Genomic DNA, 17249 nt, shown 5'->3' with positions numbered 1-17249 from the left:
GAACATACATATTTTGACAAAGGACACAACACTATTAGCAATTATGGAATAGACTGAAGGAGCGATTGTAAAATGGGAAGAGGCTAAAGTCATTTAAACAGTGCACTCTCCATCCATTGCATTGGAGATGGAAAAGGTGGAAATTTATAGAAGTAAAATGAAAAACCGTCGCCTAAATGTTATGGATGCTAATGCGCTTCCAACAGCGTGGAAATATATAATAGAAAAAAGAATAGCATTTAAAAACCCTTCAATCATTTCTTTCTACTTAGCTTTGTTTTCTGTGTTTTATTTGTGGTTAATATTACCTGTGGTATCGAAGATGGCAACGGGGAATTTTTTTCCTAGATACTAGACTGCGACGGGGAAATTTTTTCCCTACGTTCGAGATGACCGCGTTTCCGGTAATCTCAAATCAGATTGTCGAGTGATGATCTCGAATCAGATTAACAATGGATAATCTCGAAGTAAAATACCGAGTGATACTCGTACTATCTGTCGCATTATGCAATTTAATATTTCCCCGTCGCCGTCTAGTATCTAGGAAAAAAATTTCCCCGTCGCCGTCTTCGATACCACGGGTAACATTAACCTAATTATTAATACTGTAAATAGAGTTTTAGCAGTTTGTAATGAAAATTGAAATCAACAGGCAGTAGCTCAATCGGTAAAATGCAAGGATTTCAGTATTTTTCACGTGAAGGTGAAGAATGCGAGTTCAATTCTTGCGAAAATCAATAAATTTTTGAAAATGTTTGCTTTAAATAGACGTTTTATCCAAATGATGTTCGAGAGTGAGTTAGCAGTTGTGGCTTAGTGGTTAGAATGAAGGATTTTTCTCAAAAATAAAATTGAAGAAATTTTATGCTTTGGGTTCAATTCCGATTTTTCTTTCTATTTTGCCACTTAATATTGTGATTCTGTCATATGTATATACATATTTATATTAATTGTAATTATTTAATAAAAAGTAACTAAAATAAAGTTTTTCTTTGTTGACCTAAGTAGGAATTGACTTTAAAAATTTTTTTTTATATTACTTGTTTTTATATTATAAATGTTTATTATATTTCATAAATAAAGAACCAAAGATGATTGGTGTAGAATATTACAGTGCTGTGATTTACTAATAAAGAGTTATGAAGCTAAAAGAAAACTCTGTTGCGAAACCGTGTTGTACTATTTTAGAAGTGCTGAACACGAGATCGTGTTAGTAACAATCACATGGCTTTTTTCCACCTTTTTTCAACTAAATAAAGGTGGAAAAAAGCCATGTGATTGTTACTAACACGATCTCGTGTTCAACACTTCTAAAATAAAACCATGTCATTTTGTACGTATTTCCCCTTCAGTAAAACCTAGCTAAGACGAACCGCGTCAAATCAAAACTGTCTACAATTTCCTGTCACACAATATAAGGTTTCTCCTTATAATACATTCTCTTTAAGTGGAAATCGTCGGTACTTATAACTCGAACCTATTTTCCCACTCGCCTTCCACTCTTTGATAGCTCTATGATCTTCACGTTCTCCTATATTCCGTGTGAATGCAGGCGATTAAGATAAATAAACTCCACAGAGCTACTACGACAATCTTTTTCTGATACAATGATACCGGCAGTGTAAAAAAAAAGAACGCATTCTCAACACGCAGTCCCCATATACTCTCAGGTTGGGAAATAGCAAGATGGTAGCAGGTAAAGTTCTCTCATATAAAAGTAATGATTGTTGTTGGTTGCTTTAAGCCATTTCAATTATAGCATAAATTCACTCACAACTCAGCACCCTATTTTGATATAATAAGGCGACAAACATCTCTTATAGTACACAGAAAACATCTGTTGTTGTAGGCATTTTTCCGATCCACTTGCCTCTTATTGCTTGAAGAAAGTCACAATTAACAATCCCTTTCCGTTAAGATATGTCGACAATGTTTTATTTACTTACTTAATGCAGGGCTGTATTATACTTGCTATTGTATAATATTGATACAATACAGTACCTCGAATCAAACCGATTACTGTTTACATTGTTGAAACCCATTTATTTTAAATTCACATTTCTTTCTCTTGAAAATCCGGATAGACAGGCAGGGCCGGATTTAACAATCAGAGGCCCGTGGACACAAATACGGTGGGGGCCCCGTTAAGAGGAGGCAAATTTGATAATTTAGAAAATTTACACAAAATACTGTACTTTCAAGTAGATTTCAACTAGGAAGTTGTAAATTTCATTTAAAAATAAGGTTATTGTAAACACACATATTTATTGGGTAAAACTAATTATTTTAATTTAATTGAAAAATACTGTACCTATGTAAAATTTTTTTCCGAAATTTTCCGATATGTTTCATAGGTTTTTTTTCGGGTTTGGTTTTCTCTGCCTGTGGCCCTCGTGTTTGTTGTGAAACCGTGTTGTACTATTGATTGTACTACCTCGTGATTAAGCCACACTAAGCTGAATAATAGAAAGAAAATATTATGTTTAAACATAGTTTTGTGGGGGCCCTGGGCACCGACCCCAAATGCCCTTATGTAAATCCGGCCCTGTTAATACACATACAGTGACTTAAAAAACGTTCACATAATTTTTTCAAAATGACTATTGCATCAACATATAAAAATATTCACAGAAAAAAACTATAAAATATTTTATATTAAAAAAAAAATTACAGAATTTTACACAATGTTACTGTGAAGTTACAAATTCATATCTTTTCCATTTCTTCTGCAGTTCCCCGAGGCACTTCCAATGATCGATAATATGTTATAACCACAAGGAAACAAACAATCTAAAAATTATATATAAAATATTAAATATTCGTGTTTATATTATTAAATTAATAAAATTAGCACATTTATTTGTTAATAACATATGATATATTTTTACATTTATAAATGTTACGCGTTGCAACAACTTACATGTAATCCTAGCGTAGCCAGAAGTATAGCTGCACAAAGAAGAAGGAGCTGCAATATATATATTTTAAATTATCTAATCAGAAATTTACAATTTTATATTTAATCCTAGAAATAATGATAAATTTTGTATTAATAAGAAAAGCTAACACGGACTTCCAAGACAGTTCCCTTTTAAATATAAATATTAGGGGGGATGGACCTCTCCGGTATCTCGACAATCTGAAGATCCATGGGGAATAATTTCATTCACTTCAAGTAAGTTCAGCGACCGTCAAACAATGCAGAATCCCTAGCGGATAACCCCCTCATCCTCAGTTGAGGCCCATCAGTGGTCAAGCGGTTCTGTTCCCGGAACACTGGGAGTTCAGTCGTGGGTTCGCGCCTCGCCAGGACGGACTGGCTACATGGAGTTTTCCGAGTTTTCTCCACGTCCGTAACGCCTGAATAGGGGTCAGTTATCATAAAAAGACCTCCTGGAAGGCATTCTCCTTAGGCAGATCGCCCAAGTGTTGCGTTGCCGTAGCTTAACTAAACAAATAAACATCATCAATTGAATTTGAATTATGATTATTTACAAAAATTATTACATGTTCGAGTCTATCTTAGGCCGCGACTCCACTAGCCGTAAAACAGCCGAGAACCCCTCGCCGTAAAAGCTTTTAATCACGTGGCCTATTTGCGTTTGCGCTCGGATTGCGGTGGAGGTGCGGCTAGCGAAGCATTTTACGGCGACAGTACTATTGGCAAGCGCCAAATCCGACAGAGGGCGCTCAAAATGGCTGCCGAAACAGGTCAGGAACCGACAGGAAACGTAATCTTGTAGAAGGTGAAACCGTTTTGGATGCTGGACACATCGTATTTTGTGGATTAAACTCTAACAACAACACTGAACATAGTTTTATTTATCATAATAGTTATGTTTTTATATTGGAACATGGTGTATACTGCTTAAAATATTTAAACACTTCTCACCTGTTAACGTGTAACAGGTGAGAAGTGTTTTAATTCTACACACGATAGTCTTTTATTTTATTTTTAAATAATAATTCTTATGTAGTCATGGCGTAGCGGTAATATTCCAATTCAAGTTTGAAAATTAATCTTTTGAAAATCTGAAGCCGTCCACATAAAAAGGAAAAAAATGTCTAATTTTTTTTTTGTAAATGGACATGCCTGTCGAAAAATTGTTTTTGTACGCAGATCGGAAAGAAAATAGGTAAATTTTCTATCTTCATATACGTATGTCGAGATAACTTTCCAGTCAAATTTTTAAAAATATTCTTAATTGAAAATGTAAGTTAATTTACGTTTTTTGTTTTCATTTTAGTATTATGCTCGGCTATCACATGTTTACGAAAACCAGACAGCCCCGCTTTGCACGTGCATTCTCCCCGTAATTGAGATGTATTAAAACGACAATATCTGAGATTGCAACACTAAAGGAACAATATGAACTTTCAGTGTTGTTGTTAGAGTTTAATCCACAAAATACGATGTGGCCAACATCCAAAACGGCTTCACTTTCTACAAGACAACGTTTCCTGACGCCGATACAGTCTAGAATTTCACATCAATTCGGTTAATGTTACCTTAGGATCCAAAATGGCGGCGGTGGGATTTTTTCCCTACTTCGAAGACTACTACGGGGAAAAAATTTTCCCTAGAGTCGTGACATCGACGCCGTTGAGAATTTTTTCCCGTTCGGTTTCGACCCTGCGTTCGACGTGGCCGAGCTTCCTGTAACCTCGAAACGGACGGTAGTGTGTATTTGCGACGGTAGAGGAAGCTTTTTCGTAGCGTCGTGCGAGAGTAAAATCGGCGGGAAATACGTAGGGGTGTTACGAACGAATATGCAAATGCATGATCTACGACGTGATTCTGTTCCTTTCCGGGCAATTTTATGCAAATCGACTAGTTTCCAGTTGGAATCGTTTGCTGTAGTGTTGCGACGAATTGCGTATTGAAATAATTGCTGTTTTTTTTCGTTACGATATTTTATTCTCGCACAATTTATATATATAATTGTAAACTATACGTTTACAATTTTTGTAAACGTATAATTTATTTGCAATTGTTCGATAATGAGTAGTTTTGCAGATTTGAGTTGCAACGACGAATTTTGGTCGAAATGCACCACCCGTGATTTCTCCATGTTAATTGAAGACGACTTTTTGGAACCAGGTTTGCCTCCCAGTATCGATAACGCATTGAAATTTGCTGTAAAATTAGGCATACAGCCGACCGAGTCCGTTTGCATTCATTGCGATTCTTTATGCAAATTATACTATCGGAATAATAGAGAAAGCTGTTTCTTGCGTTGTAGTAAGTGCGGAACGAAGACCTCTGCCTTTGATGGAACATTTAAAAGTAAATTTGGCCACATTTCTTGGAGTTGCATTCTGTCGTTTATATGGCACTAACTATGTCTGGAATGTACGGCGACGACCTCGGCGATTGCGGCGGGCAAATCCAGAAAAACGGGAGTCGATTGGTCCAATCACATACGGTTGGTATTGCTTATAGCTTTGAGTAATTTGACATCGTTTAAAAAAGGAGTGCCGAATAAAACGGTGGAAATCGACGAGACCGTAATATGTAAAAGAAAGTACGAGAAAGGGCGTATATTTAAAAATACGTTCGGAAAGGAAAAAAAGATAGGAAGAAGCAGGCAACCACCATCGAAAAGTGAGTAAAAAAATTCTTTTTTTTATTGTTTATTTCGGTTAATATAGGCGGAGTGTGCAGAGAAATTCAAGATGGCGGCCAGAAACGCAGCCATCTTGAATCGAGGGAAAATTTTTTCCCCGTCGCAGTCTCCAACGTAGGGAAAAATTTCCCCCGCCGCCATTTTGGATCCTAGGGTAACATTAACCATAAATTCAATGATTTGTTCTCCATTTGGTCATCGCAGTAGTCGTCACTGATGGAGACTGAATCGGCTCAGGCATTGAACAAACACATGGTCGGTTCCTTATCTGTTTCGGCAGCCATCTTGAGCGGCCTCTGTCGGATTTGGCGCTTGCCAATTACGGTGTATACGTGATATATCGATATAAAGACAATAATTATATTCTACGAGTTTTTTCTGTACTAAATTACAAATGTAGTAAAAGTAATATCTTTACTTTCATATATTGACTTTTATTATTATATTATTAAGATAATATACAGCACTTATAAGCTTAGCTTTTTTATTATTCGCATTTTTCACCGGATGCTCGCCCTCTGGTGTTTAGAAACAAAACTATTCTATCTGGGTCGTTTGATTAATTCTTGTGTATTATCAGCAGTAAATATGAATAACAATAGAAAAAGCAAAGGTTTCTGTTGCGTTCCAAATTGCAATTTCAAAGATTTACGGGAGCCTAATATAAGTTTTCGTCTATTCTCACACGAAAAACAGATGATTATTCGGAAATCGGTCGGTTATATTTATGAGCTTCTCCGAATTGTGAAAGAGTGAATTAGACTTAAGAATTGGCAGTTTCCCGATTGTCCAATTTTACACGAACAAGTTATGCTGTCAATTTTAAAAGATATTTTTTTAAAGTTAAAATGCCAGTTATTTTGTGTGGGACACAGGGTCGGATTTAAGCATTTCGAAGCCTTAAGCTGAATGTAAGTCCCCTTACAAACCCTTTACAATTTTAGAAGTCAATCATAAAAAGAAAAAAATTAAATCAGACTATCTCTCTGATTCAATATGGTTATTGGAAGAAAAAGATGTGAGGTTTCACTAGTCTTCTGTTTTATAACTGAATTTAATTAAATTTTTATACCCATTCCTTTAAAAATCTTTTTTAAAATTGGTTTTATCATTTTTTTAAAAAAAAAGACCTTACATTAATTCTTAGAAAAAAATTAACGAAATACTACACAAAATAAAAAGTAAAGAATGTTTTGTTGGTTTGTAAAAAAAATGTTTATTAAAAAATTCGACTTTAATTTTTTTTTGTTTGTACAAATGTTTGAGGCTCCTTGAAAGTCGAAGCCTAAGCAACAATTTACATAGCTTTTTACTTGTAAATCTAACCCTGATAGGACAATGTCAAAGCTGATGTTTTTAACACAAAGGGCACAAATATGCATAGAACGATCTCGCTCACTTGCTTCGATACCACATAATGACGTATCCCGCTAGCAATAATTGTTCTGCTACTGTAAAATTTCTCGATAAACAGCTACAAGCAGCATATATCATTACATCGGGCAGTAGTATTTGATTAATTTTACATTACTAGTTATAAGCGACCCAGATAAAGTAGCCATTTTGTAAAAATTCAGCGCCCTCTATAGTTCATGAAAAACGCGAATATACTCCTCCAAATTTAAGGATTTTCCTTTGGCCGTTCATATCGCGTGTTTTAGGCATCCATTATTATAATCGGGATACCTCTTGTCGTAGATACATGAATACTTTCGAATGTTTTCGATAAATCTTTCCAGATCTTCTAGAGTAGCACCAGAGAACGTACACAAAAGCTCGTTTTCCGCCATTTTCGCACCGTGTCACGATGACCTAGATTTCACTGACTTCTGATTGGTGGATGGTACCGGTTTACGGTCGTATTCACTTCGAAAGTTGAACACTGCTCAACTCGCTTTTACGTTGGTTTTACGACCTGCTCAGGCGTAAAATATCATAGTCACGTGATTAAAAGCTTTTACGGCGAGGGGTTTTACGGCCCTTTTACGGCTAGTGGAGTCGCGGCCTTACATCCTAAAACCGCCACCAGAAGACCTGAATCAGTTATATATTGTGCTAAAGGACAAGGTAGTTATGGTCAGAACTTGTAACCATTGTTTTTGGTGTTAAAGGCCGCCGAAACCTCAAATAAAAGGTCGGCGTTCCGATCAATTTTATCTTTGTGTGTTAGTTTTTTGTGTTATAACTTACCATCTGTCCTAATGAAGTTAATTCAAACCATTATACTGTGATTCTCTGAGGTGTAAAAAAGGATGTAAGATAGACTCGAAAATTTAATAATTTTTGTAGATACTCATAATTCAAATTTAATTGAAGATATCCTGGGGTGTTATCATGTTATCATGTGTGCTTTTATGCAAATTATCAATTGAAGTCTCAGGACTGACAGCGCTCGCGGAAAATCCAGGCAATCGTAACCCGAACTCGATTCCAGGTCCCCCCAAATGGCAAGCTCCCGATCCAAACTGAAACTTCCCCGCTCTCGGAGGGAGATCGAGTTTGGATCGGGAGCATCAGGAATATTTCTTCGGTGGACTGATCCGGATATATCAGACAACGGCTGTTATCAGTCGACCATTTCCATTTTGGGCCTGATTAAACCTATATATACACCATTTTTCTGTCTCGATGATCGTAGAAAAAACATTATTGGAGTATCCACAGAACAGAAGATGTTAAAAGCCAAACATAAAAGCAAGTTGAAGCATCTTTTGCTTCAGTCATCAATACTGAATTTAATTTACTAGTCATTACATTTCAAAATTTTAATTTTTAAAATAATAATTTTTATAAGTTTATTTGAGTATTAAAGAAGAATATTAACTTTTTTGTCACTTTTCTATTAAATAATAAATAAAAGACGTTTTTAAAATTCAAAGTAAATCTTAAACGTAACTATTAAGAATTAAACTTCTTACCGAAATCTCTCCAGACAAAATATCCAATACAAAAAAGCCAATAATTGCGGTAAGTTGAGAGATCATTAAAATCATCAACCAAATCATCCATGGTATTAAGGCCAAACGCTTTTTCTAGAAAGTTATTAAAATATTTTAAAGCTTATTATTTTTATTTTATTTTGAAATATTCGACTTACCTTAATCACGGCGTACACCAGAAGCAAACTGAATAGAAGGAGTATTGAACTGAATGTTAAAGATGAAGCGTACACCGCAATAACTGAAATCATAACATTTATCTGTTTACTACTTCATTTACATGAGATTAAAATTTTCGATAAATGTTAAAATGAAGAAATTAAACTATATTATAAATAGCAATATATTTTATTTAAAAATACTTACAAAAAGTCTTTGAAGTGGGATGAAATTCGGAGATAGCCCAAAGGGCTATGACAGAAATTAATGCGATTGCAGACACAACCTATAAATACATATCATACAGTACTTTATATATCATATAGTATAAAATACTTTATGTATATAGAAAACAGCAAGAAAAATAAAAACTAAAAAATGATTCACCTCAATTTTTATATTATTGGACTCGGGACCGTGAAACGTCGAGAAATGCAAAAAAAAAAAAAAAAAAAAAAAAATCGAACTTTTTTCTGTATGTATGGGTATTAATGTGTTTTTGTGTGGCACGATTTTGTTCACCCTCTTTGAAGCTTAACTCCTGAGCATTGATCAAAAATTTCTGAAATTTTGCACGAGGGATGGGGAGATAAAGGGGATCGCGTCATATCTCGAATAGAGTCGATGACGATTTTCCTCGTTATTGGCATTTACAATTTTTTATAAAACTCATCCCTACCTTGAAAACGAGCAATTATTTTGTGACATTTTCACAATGCTGGGCTGCAAGTTTTAATCATATTTATTAATTTATTTAATCTAAAATATATGTTCTATACCTCAAATTAGTGTTGTAGTGTCTTGCCCATGTACAGTACATTATACTTTTCTTTTAACAATAGTGTGACATTCAGAGGGGGCAATTAAGTAATTAGAGTAATTAATTAAACTAGTTCGCATTTGAGTGCGAAGTGGATAAACCCCACCTTCTTTCCTACCTCCTAGTCTTCCTGTTGACCTCTTGACCAATAGATAAATGTGTGGATCCCCAGACGGTAGGTTCGAACTTTAGTAACCTTCGAAATTCTTATGTAAACAACAAGACTGTTCGGACTGTTCGTGCATATGTCAAATTTCTGTCAAGGGCTCAGCGGAAGACAAACTCTAACAAGAGCGCTCGTAAATAGGTAGATCACGCATTGACTCGCGAGTCTAAAAAATGTTGGCCGAGATAAACCTTTTCGAACAATAAAAGAGGGAATTTTGATAAATGAAAGATGAAAATAATCGTTAAAATTCTTAGACGTCAAAAATGGCATAACAACAGCCTGAATTACGAGTGCAGGTTTTGGTGTTTTATAAACAATTGCCGGGCAGAGTCGATAAAGAGGTATCAAATATACACCTCGAATCGGACCTTTCCCGCGACCCGAAGAGGCTTCGTCTTGCACCTGGAGACAAAGGAGCGACCAATCGGGACGATGGACCAATCCGAAATGCGAATAGAGGGGAAAAAACTATTAAAAAATTCGGGATTTCAAGGTCGAAGAACATTCTTCTCTGGATTAAGCCAAGAGTCTGCTCGTTATTCGGATAACAGTCGTGATCCGTATTGAGTTGTGTCGTCGCTCAAGATAGAACTCCGTTGCACCATTTCCCCGATCGTCCGTCTGTCCAGCGATCTCATCTCGTCCGCCCCGGGGCTGCGACCGACGCCGAAGTTCTCGTCTAGATTAGTGAAGGACTGTCGATTAACGATGTAAGCACTAATGTTAACAAATAAACGGTTTTCGTGTGAAAAACACTTGTCATCATTTGCCTCCTCCGTCACAATCCACATACAACCTTCCTTTCGGTTTATCTTGACGCGGGATTAACTGATCCCATCTAAAAAACGGCAACCTAACACGGGTGCCGAGGAGTGGGTTTCCAAGTCCCCATCTCCACCGGGTCGGCTACCTTACAAAGGCGATCGAATGTCGCTACAAATCAACGATTGTTACGATGTTTAGATTGTGGAAAAACTTAGTCCAAACACTCTATTATTAAGGATGGAAACTGTCAAATTGAAAAAATTATGAGGTAAGACGAACCACGATAACGGATAGAAAATATCCATAAATCGATGAAACACCCTATTCTTTTGATAGCTAGTATCCGCAATACCCGTACCCAAATTGAACTTAGAACGCATTAATTCAAAGTCATCTGAGTCAATTCTCGCGCGCAACGCGTATAAAAAGGGGTCACACCCGATCATCAGGGGGCACATCAAGGCAGACATACTAGGAACCATACACGACGTTTTCTCCACCAATACTTACATCTCCAAATTCATCTCCTTTCGACGCCCAGCCACAGACGACAACGGCTACTTCGCTATGTGCACGGCTCCATAAAAGATCCCCGATAAATAGGCCTCAACAGATACAAAAGCAGTGGCGTGCCGTGACATTTGATGATAGGGAAGCTGTGTTTCTGTAAGAAGCCGACTTTCAGGGGCAATCAGTTAATTGCGCGTCAGTGATGGTCTAGGGTCTCATTCGTACGTGCGAATGACAAAAATAAACAATTTATGTACTTTAATTCTAAAATACAAATAATACATACATAATACAATTATAGAAAAACTTGTTCCATTTTTTTATTTTCTATAAATTAACTCTATTCGGCGATGTTTTCCCGCAAAGTCGTTAATTACTTTATCATAAAAGTCACTCGTCGTTGATTCCATCAACGTATTTAAAAGTTCTTTTTCTATAGAAAGCAACGCTAGTGACGACAATCTTTCCTCCGACTGAGTGTTCCTGGCGAATGTATGAATTCGCTTCATTGTTGAAAAACTACGCTCAACAGACGCACTGGTAGATGGTATTGTAAAAATTAATGATATTAAACCATATAATTCTATTAGTACGTCTTTGTTTAGGTCATCATTAATTATAATATTTTTTATGTCTAAGAGTGACTTGCCAATATAGTCCGGACACGAATATAAATATTGCAATTCACTACGTAATTTACATAAATTAAAAAATTCTCCATAAAATTTACGTAAAGCATTAAAACTCTCTTCGGGAAATTGTTTTTCATAATATTTAAAATTATTAAAATCTAAAAGTGATAAAAATTCTAGAGATTTTATGTCGGCAAATCTGTCAATACAATTTTGTATCAATGTATCCATTATTTCATAAAACAGACGTCTATATAAATCCTTTTTAGACTCAATATCAGTATGTCTCATTCCTCTTTTTGGTTGAATTTCTAAAAAAGTTTCATCTTTTTTCAAAGCGTCCCAAATCAAATCAAAATCATTTCTTTTCTGTCGTAAAAAATCAATAAAGTGATTTATTCTAGTAATACAATATGCTATATTAAAATTTTTTTTTGTAATATATCAAAAAGGATATCTGAATGTGCAAATATTTGATGAAAAACTAGTAATAAAAAGTGAAAATCAAAATCTATTAAATAATGGTATAATCCTCTTGCGGCAATTGTAGTATCAGAATCCCATTGTTCTGGACTTTCAACCATATTCAACAACAAAAGTTTTAATTCTTCTTTATACTCCATAACGCAGTTTACAATCCTGCTATTGTAATTCCATCTAATAGGTGTGGCTGAAGGAAAACGCTTATTGACTTCTAGGTCTAAGGCGTGAGATCTTTTAGAAGATTTAGAAAAAAATGAAGAAAATCCTGTCATAGTTTGAAAAAATATTTTACATTCTTTTATATATCCAACAGATTGAGAGAAAACTAGGTTCAATCTGTGAGCATAACAGTGTACGAAAATAGCATGTTTGGATATTTCTTTAATTTTAGCTCGGACACCATTATGTTGTCCGGCCATTACGGCAGCACCGTCGTATGTTTGTGCCACTAATTTTTTAGTGCATTGAAATTCGTCTAAGTAACTCTTAATGTGAGTGAATAACGAATTTGCGTCTCTGTTCTCACTCACATCAGTAAAGCCCACAAATCTTTCTTCGACGTTACCGTTTTCTTTCACGTAACGAAATACAGTCGACATCTGGGCTCTGTGGCTAATGTCCGTTGTTTCATCTACAATTATAGCAACAAATTTTGCGTTTTCAATTTCTTTTTTAATTTCTTGCAATAAAACGTTTCCTAACGAATTAACGAGCTCATTTTGAATTTTGTTCGATAAGCCAGTAAAAACTGTAGACTTCTCTAAATGCATTTTTAATTGATTATCTGACGTACTTAATAAAGAAACGAGTTCAATATAATTACCTCTGTTATTAGATTCAATACATTCCCTATGCCCTCTAAATGCCAATTCTTGCTTTGCTAAAAAGCATGTAATATCTATTAATTTAGATACAATATATCTATTAGCCGTAACTATCTTGTTATAATTTTCAATATTAATTTTATATTGTTTACTAATGTTAAATTCTATTCTATTTTGATTTCCAAATTGCTTCAATTTTACGAAAGAATCGATGTGACATTTACGATTTTCGTGTCTTTTTCTAGCTTTACTCAAATTATTTAAATCGTCAAAGCCATTCTTATTCCACACACTAATTTCATTTGAAAATAATAGGCAAGGCCAACAAAACAATTTTTGCATTTTTATGCATCCACAAAGCCATTTTACGTCTTGATAAATTTTATCGTGAAAATGTCGAACAAATTTTTTTGTCGAAGTACTTATATTTAATTTAGGCGTTGGTCTTTCTCTTTTAATAATGGCTTCTTTTTCATTATATTGTCTTGAGCCAAAACTTTTTTAAAGTAAATTTTCAATATCACAATTACAGTTTAAATCGCTAGCCATGATATAAGGGCTAAAATTAAAAATAAAATTATTAAAACTTACTTAGTAAAATAAAATTTGTGATGGATATACAATTATACATACCTGGTACAAAATATTCAATTGTATGAATATACTTTTGCGAAGAAACGTATATAAAAATAACATAAAATATTGTTTATTTTTAAATATTTAAACAATCCACTGAGTTAAAATTGCTCCCTGCGAGTGGCTCACGAATGGAAACAGAGACGATTTTGGTAGGTGTACAGTGAATGCATGCATGACAAATCCCGAGGGTGCCGATACCGGTCAATGTCAAATGCCTCTTTTGTCGCATCACTAGTATATCTCAAAGGACGCGACAGGGCCGTTGTAAATTTTAAACGTTTCTCACCATAGATGTAAATATGTTAAACTTAATAGTCATTTGTTTTCTAACTACTGCAATTCGTTTTAGTACCAGGTGTACACGGAAATCAGTTCCCCACTGTACTGAGCTAGTAATTGCTTCGGTTAAGCTTTTGTTTAAGTCAGCAGGGTTTTACTTATGTCACCATTCCCTAATCTCTTAATTATTTAACTACTTCTTAGTAGAAATAACTCGAAACCAGTTACTTTGTACTCGAATATCTGTAGTCTTGGGAAAAAAGTGGAAAGAAATTTTTATGACAACCGATACTTAGATCGTACATTTAAGGAAAATAAATTCTAGAGCTTTTTTTGTACCATTGTACGTCTCATTCATTAAATTTGGTTGTAAATAATGATGCCAAAGTAACAGTTAATTTTTTAACATTATACAAGAATTGTACACGTTTTTTCTGCATTCCATTACAGATGGGACATACTATAATCGTAATATCACCGGTTTAACATTGAAACCCGTAAGTAATATAAGATGGGAGAGCGGAATAAATATATCAAATATTTTAATGGATTTTTTTAAACTCCCGTCAACTATACAGAACTATCATAAAAACATGCCAGTAAACTCCTATCGGTTGGGTTAAGTTATAAATCTAGTCTAGGGTGGGCAACCTTTTTTATAACACGGGCCAGAATAAATTTTACGTTTTTCCGCGGGCCGTAGTAGTTAGTTGACGCCTTTTTGTGACTCGTAATTTTTTTAGTCTGCAAATATGAAATAAATAAAAAAGTTAATTACTACATTTATTTCTCTTATCGTTTTCGAAAATTACAAAGAATTGGAAAAATAACTATTAATTACTTATTTTTCCAACTTAATAATCTATTAAAGATCTCGCGGGCCGGATAGAAACTTTTCGCGAGCCGTAGCTGGCCCGCGGGCCGGGGTTGCCCGCCGTTGATCTAGTCTACTCGTGATTCACGTAATCGGGCGAGAGCGGCCGAATATCTAGCAGGCAGGCGGCTAAACAGCCCACAACCGGTCCGGGATATAAAGTTAGAAGCTTTATGTGTGAAGCATCCACCAGCTAAACCGGGTGAGGTTGGTGCACTGTAAACCGCATGTGCTAATGCCTATATAATCTGGCTGATTGGAGACTGACCCGGTTTCGACATTCCTTCCGCCACCGAATTATTCGAATATACAATAGCAATCTTATCGTTTTTTTTCACATGTAGTATAGAAATTTGTAAAAGATACATAATGCAGTTATAATAAAATATTAATTTTAATTAATTCAAAGTACGTTAAAATATGAAAATTTATATTTTATAAAATTCAAGGGAAAGTCATTGGAAGGTGGGATCGGCGCTTCCATCGCTTCCAATGACGGCACGCCACTGTATAAAAGACCTCCTCACACTCTCTCAGAGGTATTATTTTAGAATGTACGTAAACTCTATCTCTCGGTCAATTAGCCTATAAGTCAGATTTAGATATAAGACGTTAATGTCCATTTGAAACAGCGTATCGACGACATAGAAATAATACCGGCACATAGCATTCGGCCGGTATATCAGCGAACTGTGTCGTGTGTTGTATGTTAGTTTATTAAATTTTTATTATTAACCTGTCATCCTGTCCTCTTTCGGTGAACGGATCCTATCGGCATATCCGCGACCTCCCCACTCGACTTATAGCACTCCAGTCATCGTGAACGGGTTTTACTAACTCGTTGCCGTTAAAAGGTGTTAGAGCTGACTCTCTACCCCCCGGTTTCTCACAATAGAGTCGTGCCGGACATCTAACACCTTACAGGGGAAAATTTTTGAATTCAAATAACGTGATTTCCGGTTTGCATCGAAAGTTCTTATGTAATTAATGGGGCCTTCTGTCCCTAAAGGTTTTTACATGTGGTCTTGTCTTTCATCTGTCTAACTCCGTTCTCGAGATCAAGAGACGGACGACAGTGAGAATTTATAGGTCAACAACTTGCAGCTGAATTAAGCTTTTTATCATTTTATAATAATCAAAAATATAAAAAGTTTTTTTAAAATAAAATATCATAACAGATGGCAACACACACGCAGTTTTAAATGTTGCCGGGAAAGGTAATTAACTCATTGCTGGTTTTTAATAGTATTTTTCTAGCCACAACAAAGATATGGGCAAGGTTTGTTTTTTAAAAAGCAAAACGTGTAGCGAATTGAATTAATGATTTTCCACGAATCGAAAAAGGAGGAATAAAATTTGTTAGTTTGTTAACAGTACGTTATACATGAACATTTGCTATCCAACACTGTATTTCGAAACCCACTATTTCTTATATTAAATTCGCAATTAAATCACAAGGTACAATACATCAAAGTTTTAATGGATAGTACAAGTCAGTATTTTTTGCAAAATTAAAGTAAACGTAATTTATTAAAAAAATTTATTTCATGTTTTATTAAAAGACAGAAAAATCGAGTCACGGCAGTGACTCTGCGCTAAGTGAAAAAGTCATGGCTGAGTATATATGTAGGAATCAGTTGCTGATTTTTGAAGGTCTATTTTTCCGCCCCCAAACGCGTATAGTAACTCTGAATATCTCATTTGAAATTAGAATTGTTTTCTTAAGCAGTGTGCAAAAATTTCAGATTTTTCTATAAAGGAATGCCGAAATATAAGCAGTTAAAAAGCGCAAAAATCGTCAAAAAAGCTGTTTCCTTCTCTTTTTCATGGGGCACAGCAGACGCTCCAAGGGGAGAAACTACCGGGTTTAGAATCCGAAAATTTTAAACTTAACCTTTTCATGTTATCAGTGAAGTTCTGGCGAAACTTTCGGGTCCATATTTCAAAGTTTTCAGGGGTTCTGCATAAAGCTATTATACTTTAATCGCTTAATTTTACACTTACGAGGAAAAAATTAAATGTAAACGAATGACTTTATTCAAAATGTTATCCACAATAACAAAAGCTCAAATTTATGCACATTAACCTGAGAAATTTCACAAGAGCGTATTTTAAAATGAACGCAAATTTTCTTAAAGAAATGTTTTTAAACTTGATACGATTAAAAATGTATTACTATTACATGTTATAGTATTAATTATTTCATTACCAAGCTTTTTATTTTATCTTAGGAGTAATATAAACGATTTTATCCTGTAGTTCATAATTAGATGTTTTCTTGACATCCAAAATCGATTATAATAAAGACTACAGTAGAGAGTCGTTAATCCGAATCAATTGGGGACAGGGGTGGTTCGGATTAGTGATTTGTTCGGATAACCGATTATGTACGAAAAAATATATTAACCTGTCCGATGTTCAAAATTTTCTCCGTTGCGTGTCGCTTCGTGTTGAATTTTCGTCGATTTTAACCCTCGGGGTGCCTGGTGAAGAAATTTCCGCCGAGCGCCTGGTGGGGTCCCACAGACC

The 17249-nt window shown here is 35.1% G+C and overlaps 1 protein-coding gene across 4 annotated transcripts in view; it reads right to left on the bottom strand.

Annotated features, from left to right (window-relative positions):
• Nucleotides 1–2634: 2634 nt before the first annotated feature.
• The window catches only part of LOC136972398 (uncharacterized), a 29846-nt gene continuing 15231 nt past the window's right edge, over nucleotides 2635–17249 (bottom strand). For 3 of the 4 annotated variants that reach the window (XM_067266987.1, XM_067266986.1, XM_067266988.1), the window contains exons 3-7: nucleotides 8933–9011; nucleotides 8725–8807; nucleotides 8546–8659; nucleotides 2921–2968; nucleotides 2635–2790 (exon numbers count right to left, since the gene is read on the bottom strand). In XM_067266987.1, the coding sequence (XP_067123088.1) occupies nucleotides 2707–2790; nucleotides 2921–2968; nucleotides 8546–8659; nucleotides 8725–8807; nucleotides 8933–9011 (408 nt within the window). In that variant the 3' untranslated portion in view covers nucleotides 2635–2706. The remainder of the gene's footprint in view (nucleotides 2791–2920; nucleotides 2969–8545; nucleotides 8660–8724; nucleotides 8808–8932; nucleotides 9012–17249) is intronic. The other variant, XM_067266985.1, reaches the window with a different exon arrangement.

The sequence above is a fragment of the Centruroides vittatus genome, unplaced genomic scaffold (genome assembly GCF_030686945.1).
Source record: "Centruroides vittatus isolate TY-2023 unplaced genomic scaffold, ASM3068694v2 contig_290, whole genome shotgun sequence".
Lineage (NCBI taxonomy): Eukaryota > Metazoa > Arthropoda > Arachnida > Scorpiones > Buthidae > Centruroides > Centruroides vittatus.
Note: the sequence above shows the minus strand (reverse complement) of the source record. Positions and strands in the feature narration are given on the sequence as shown.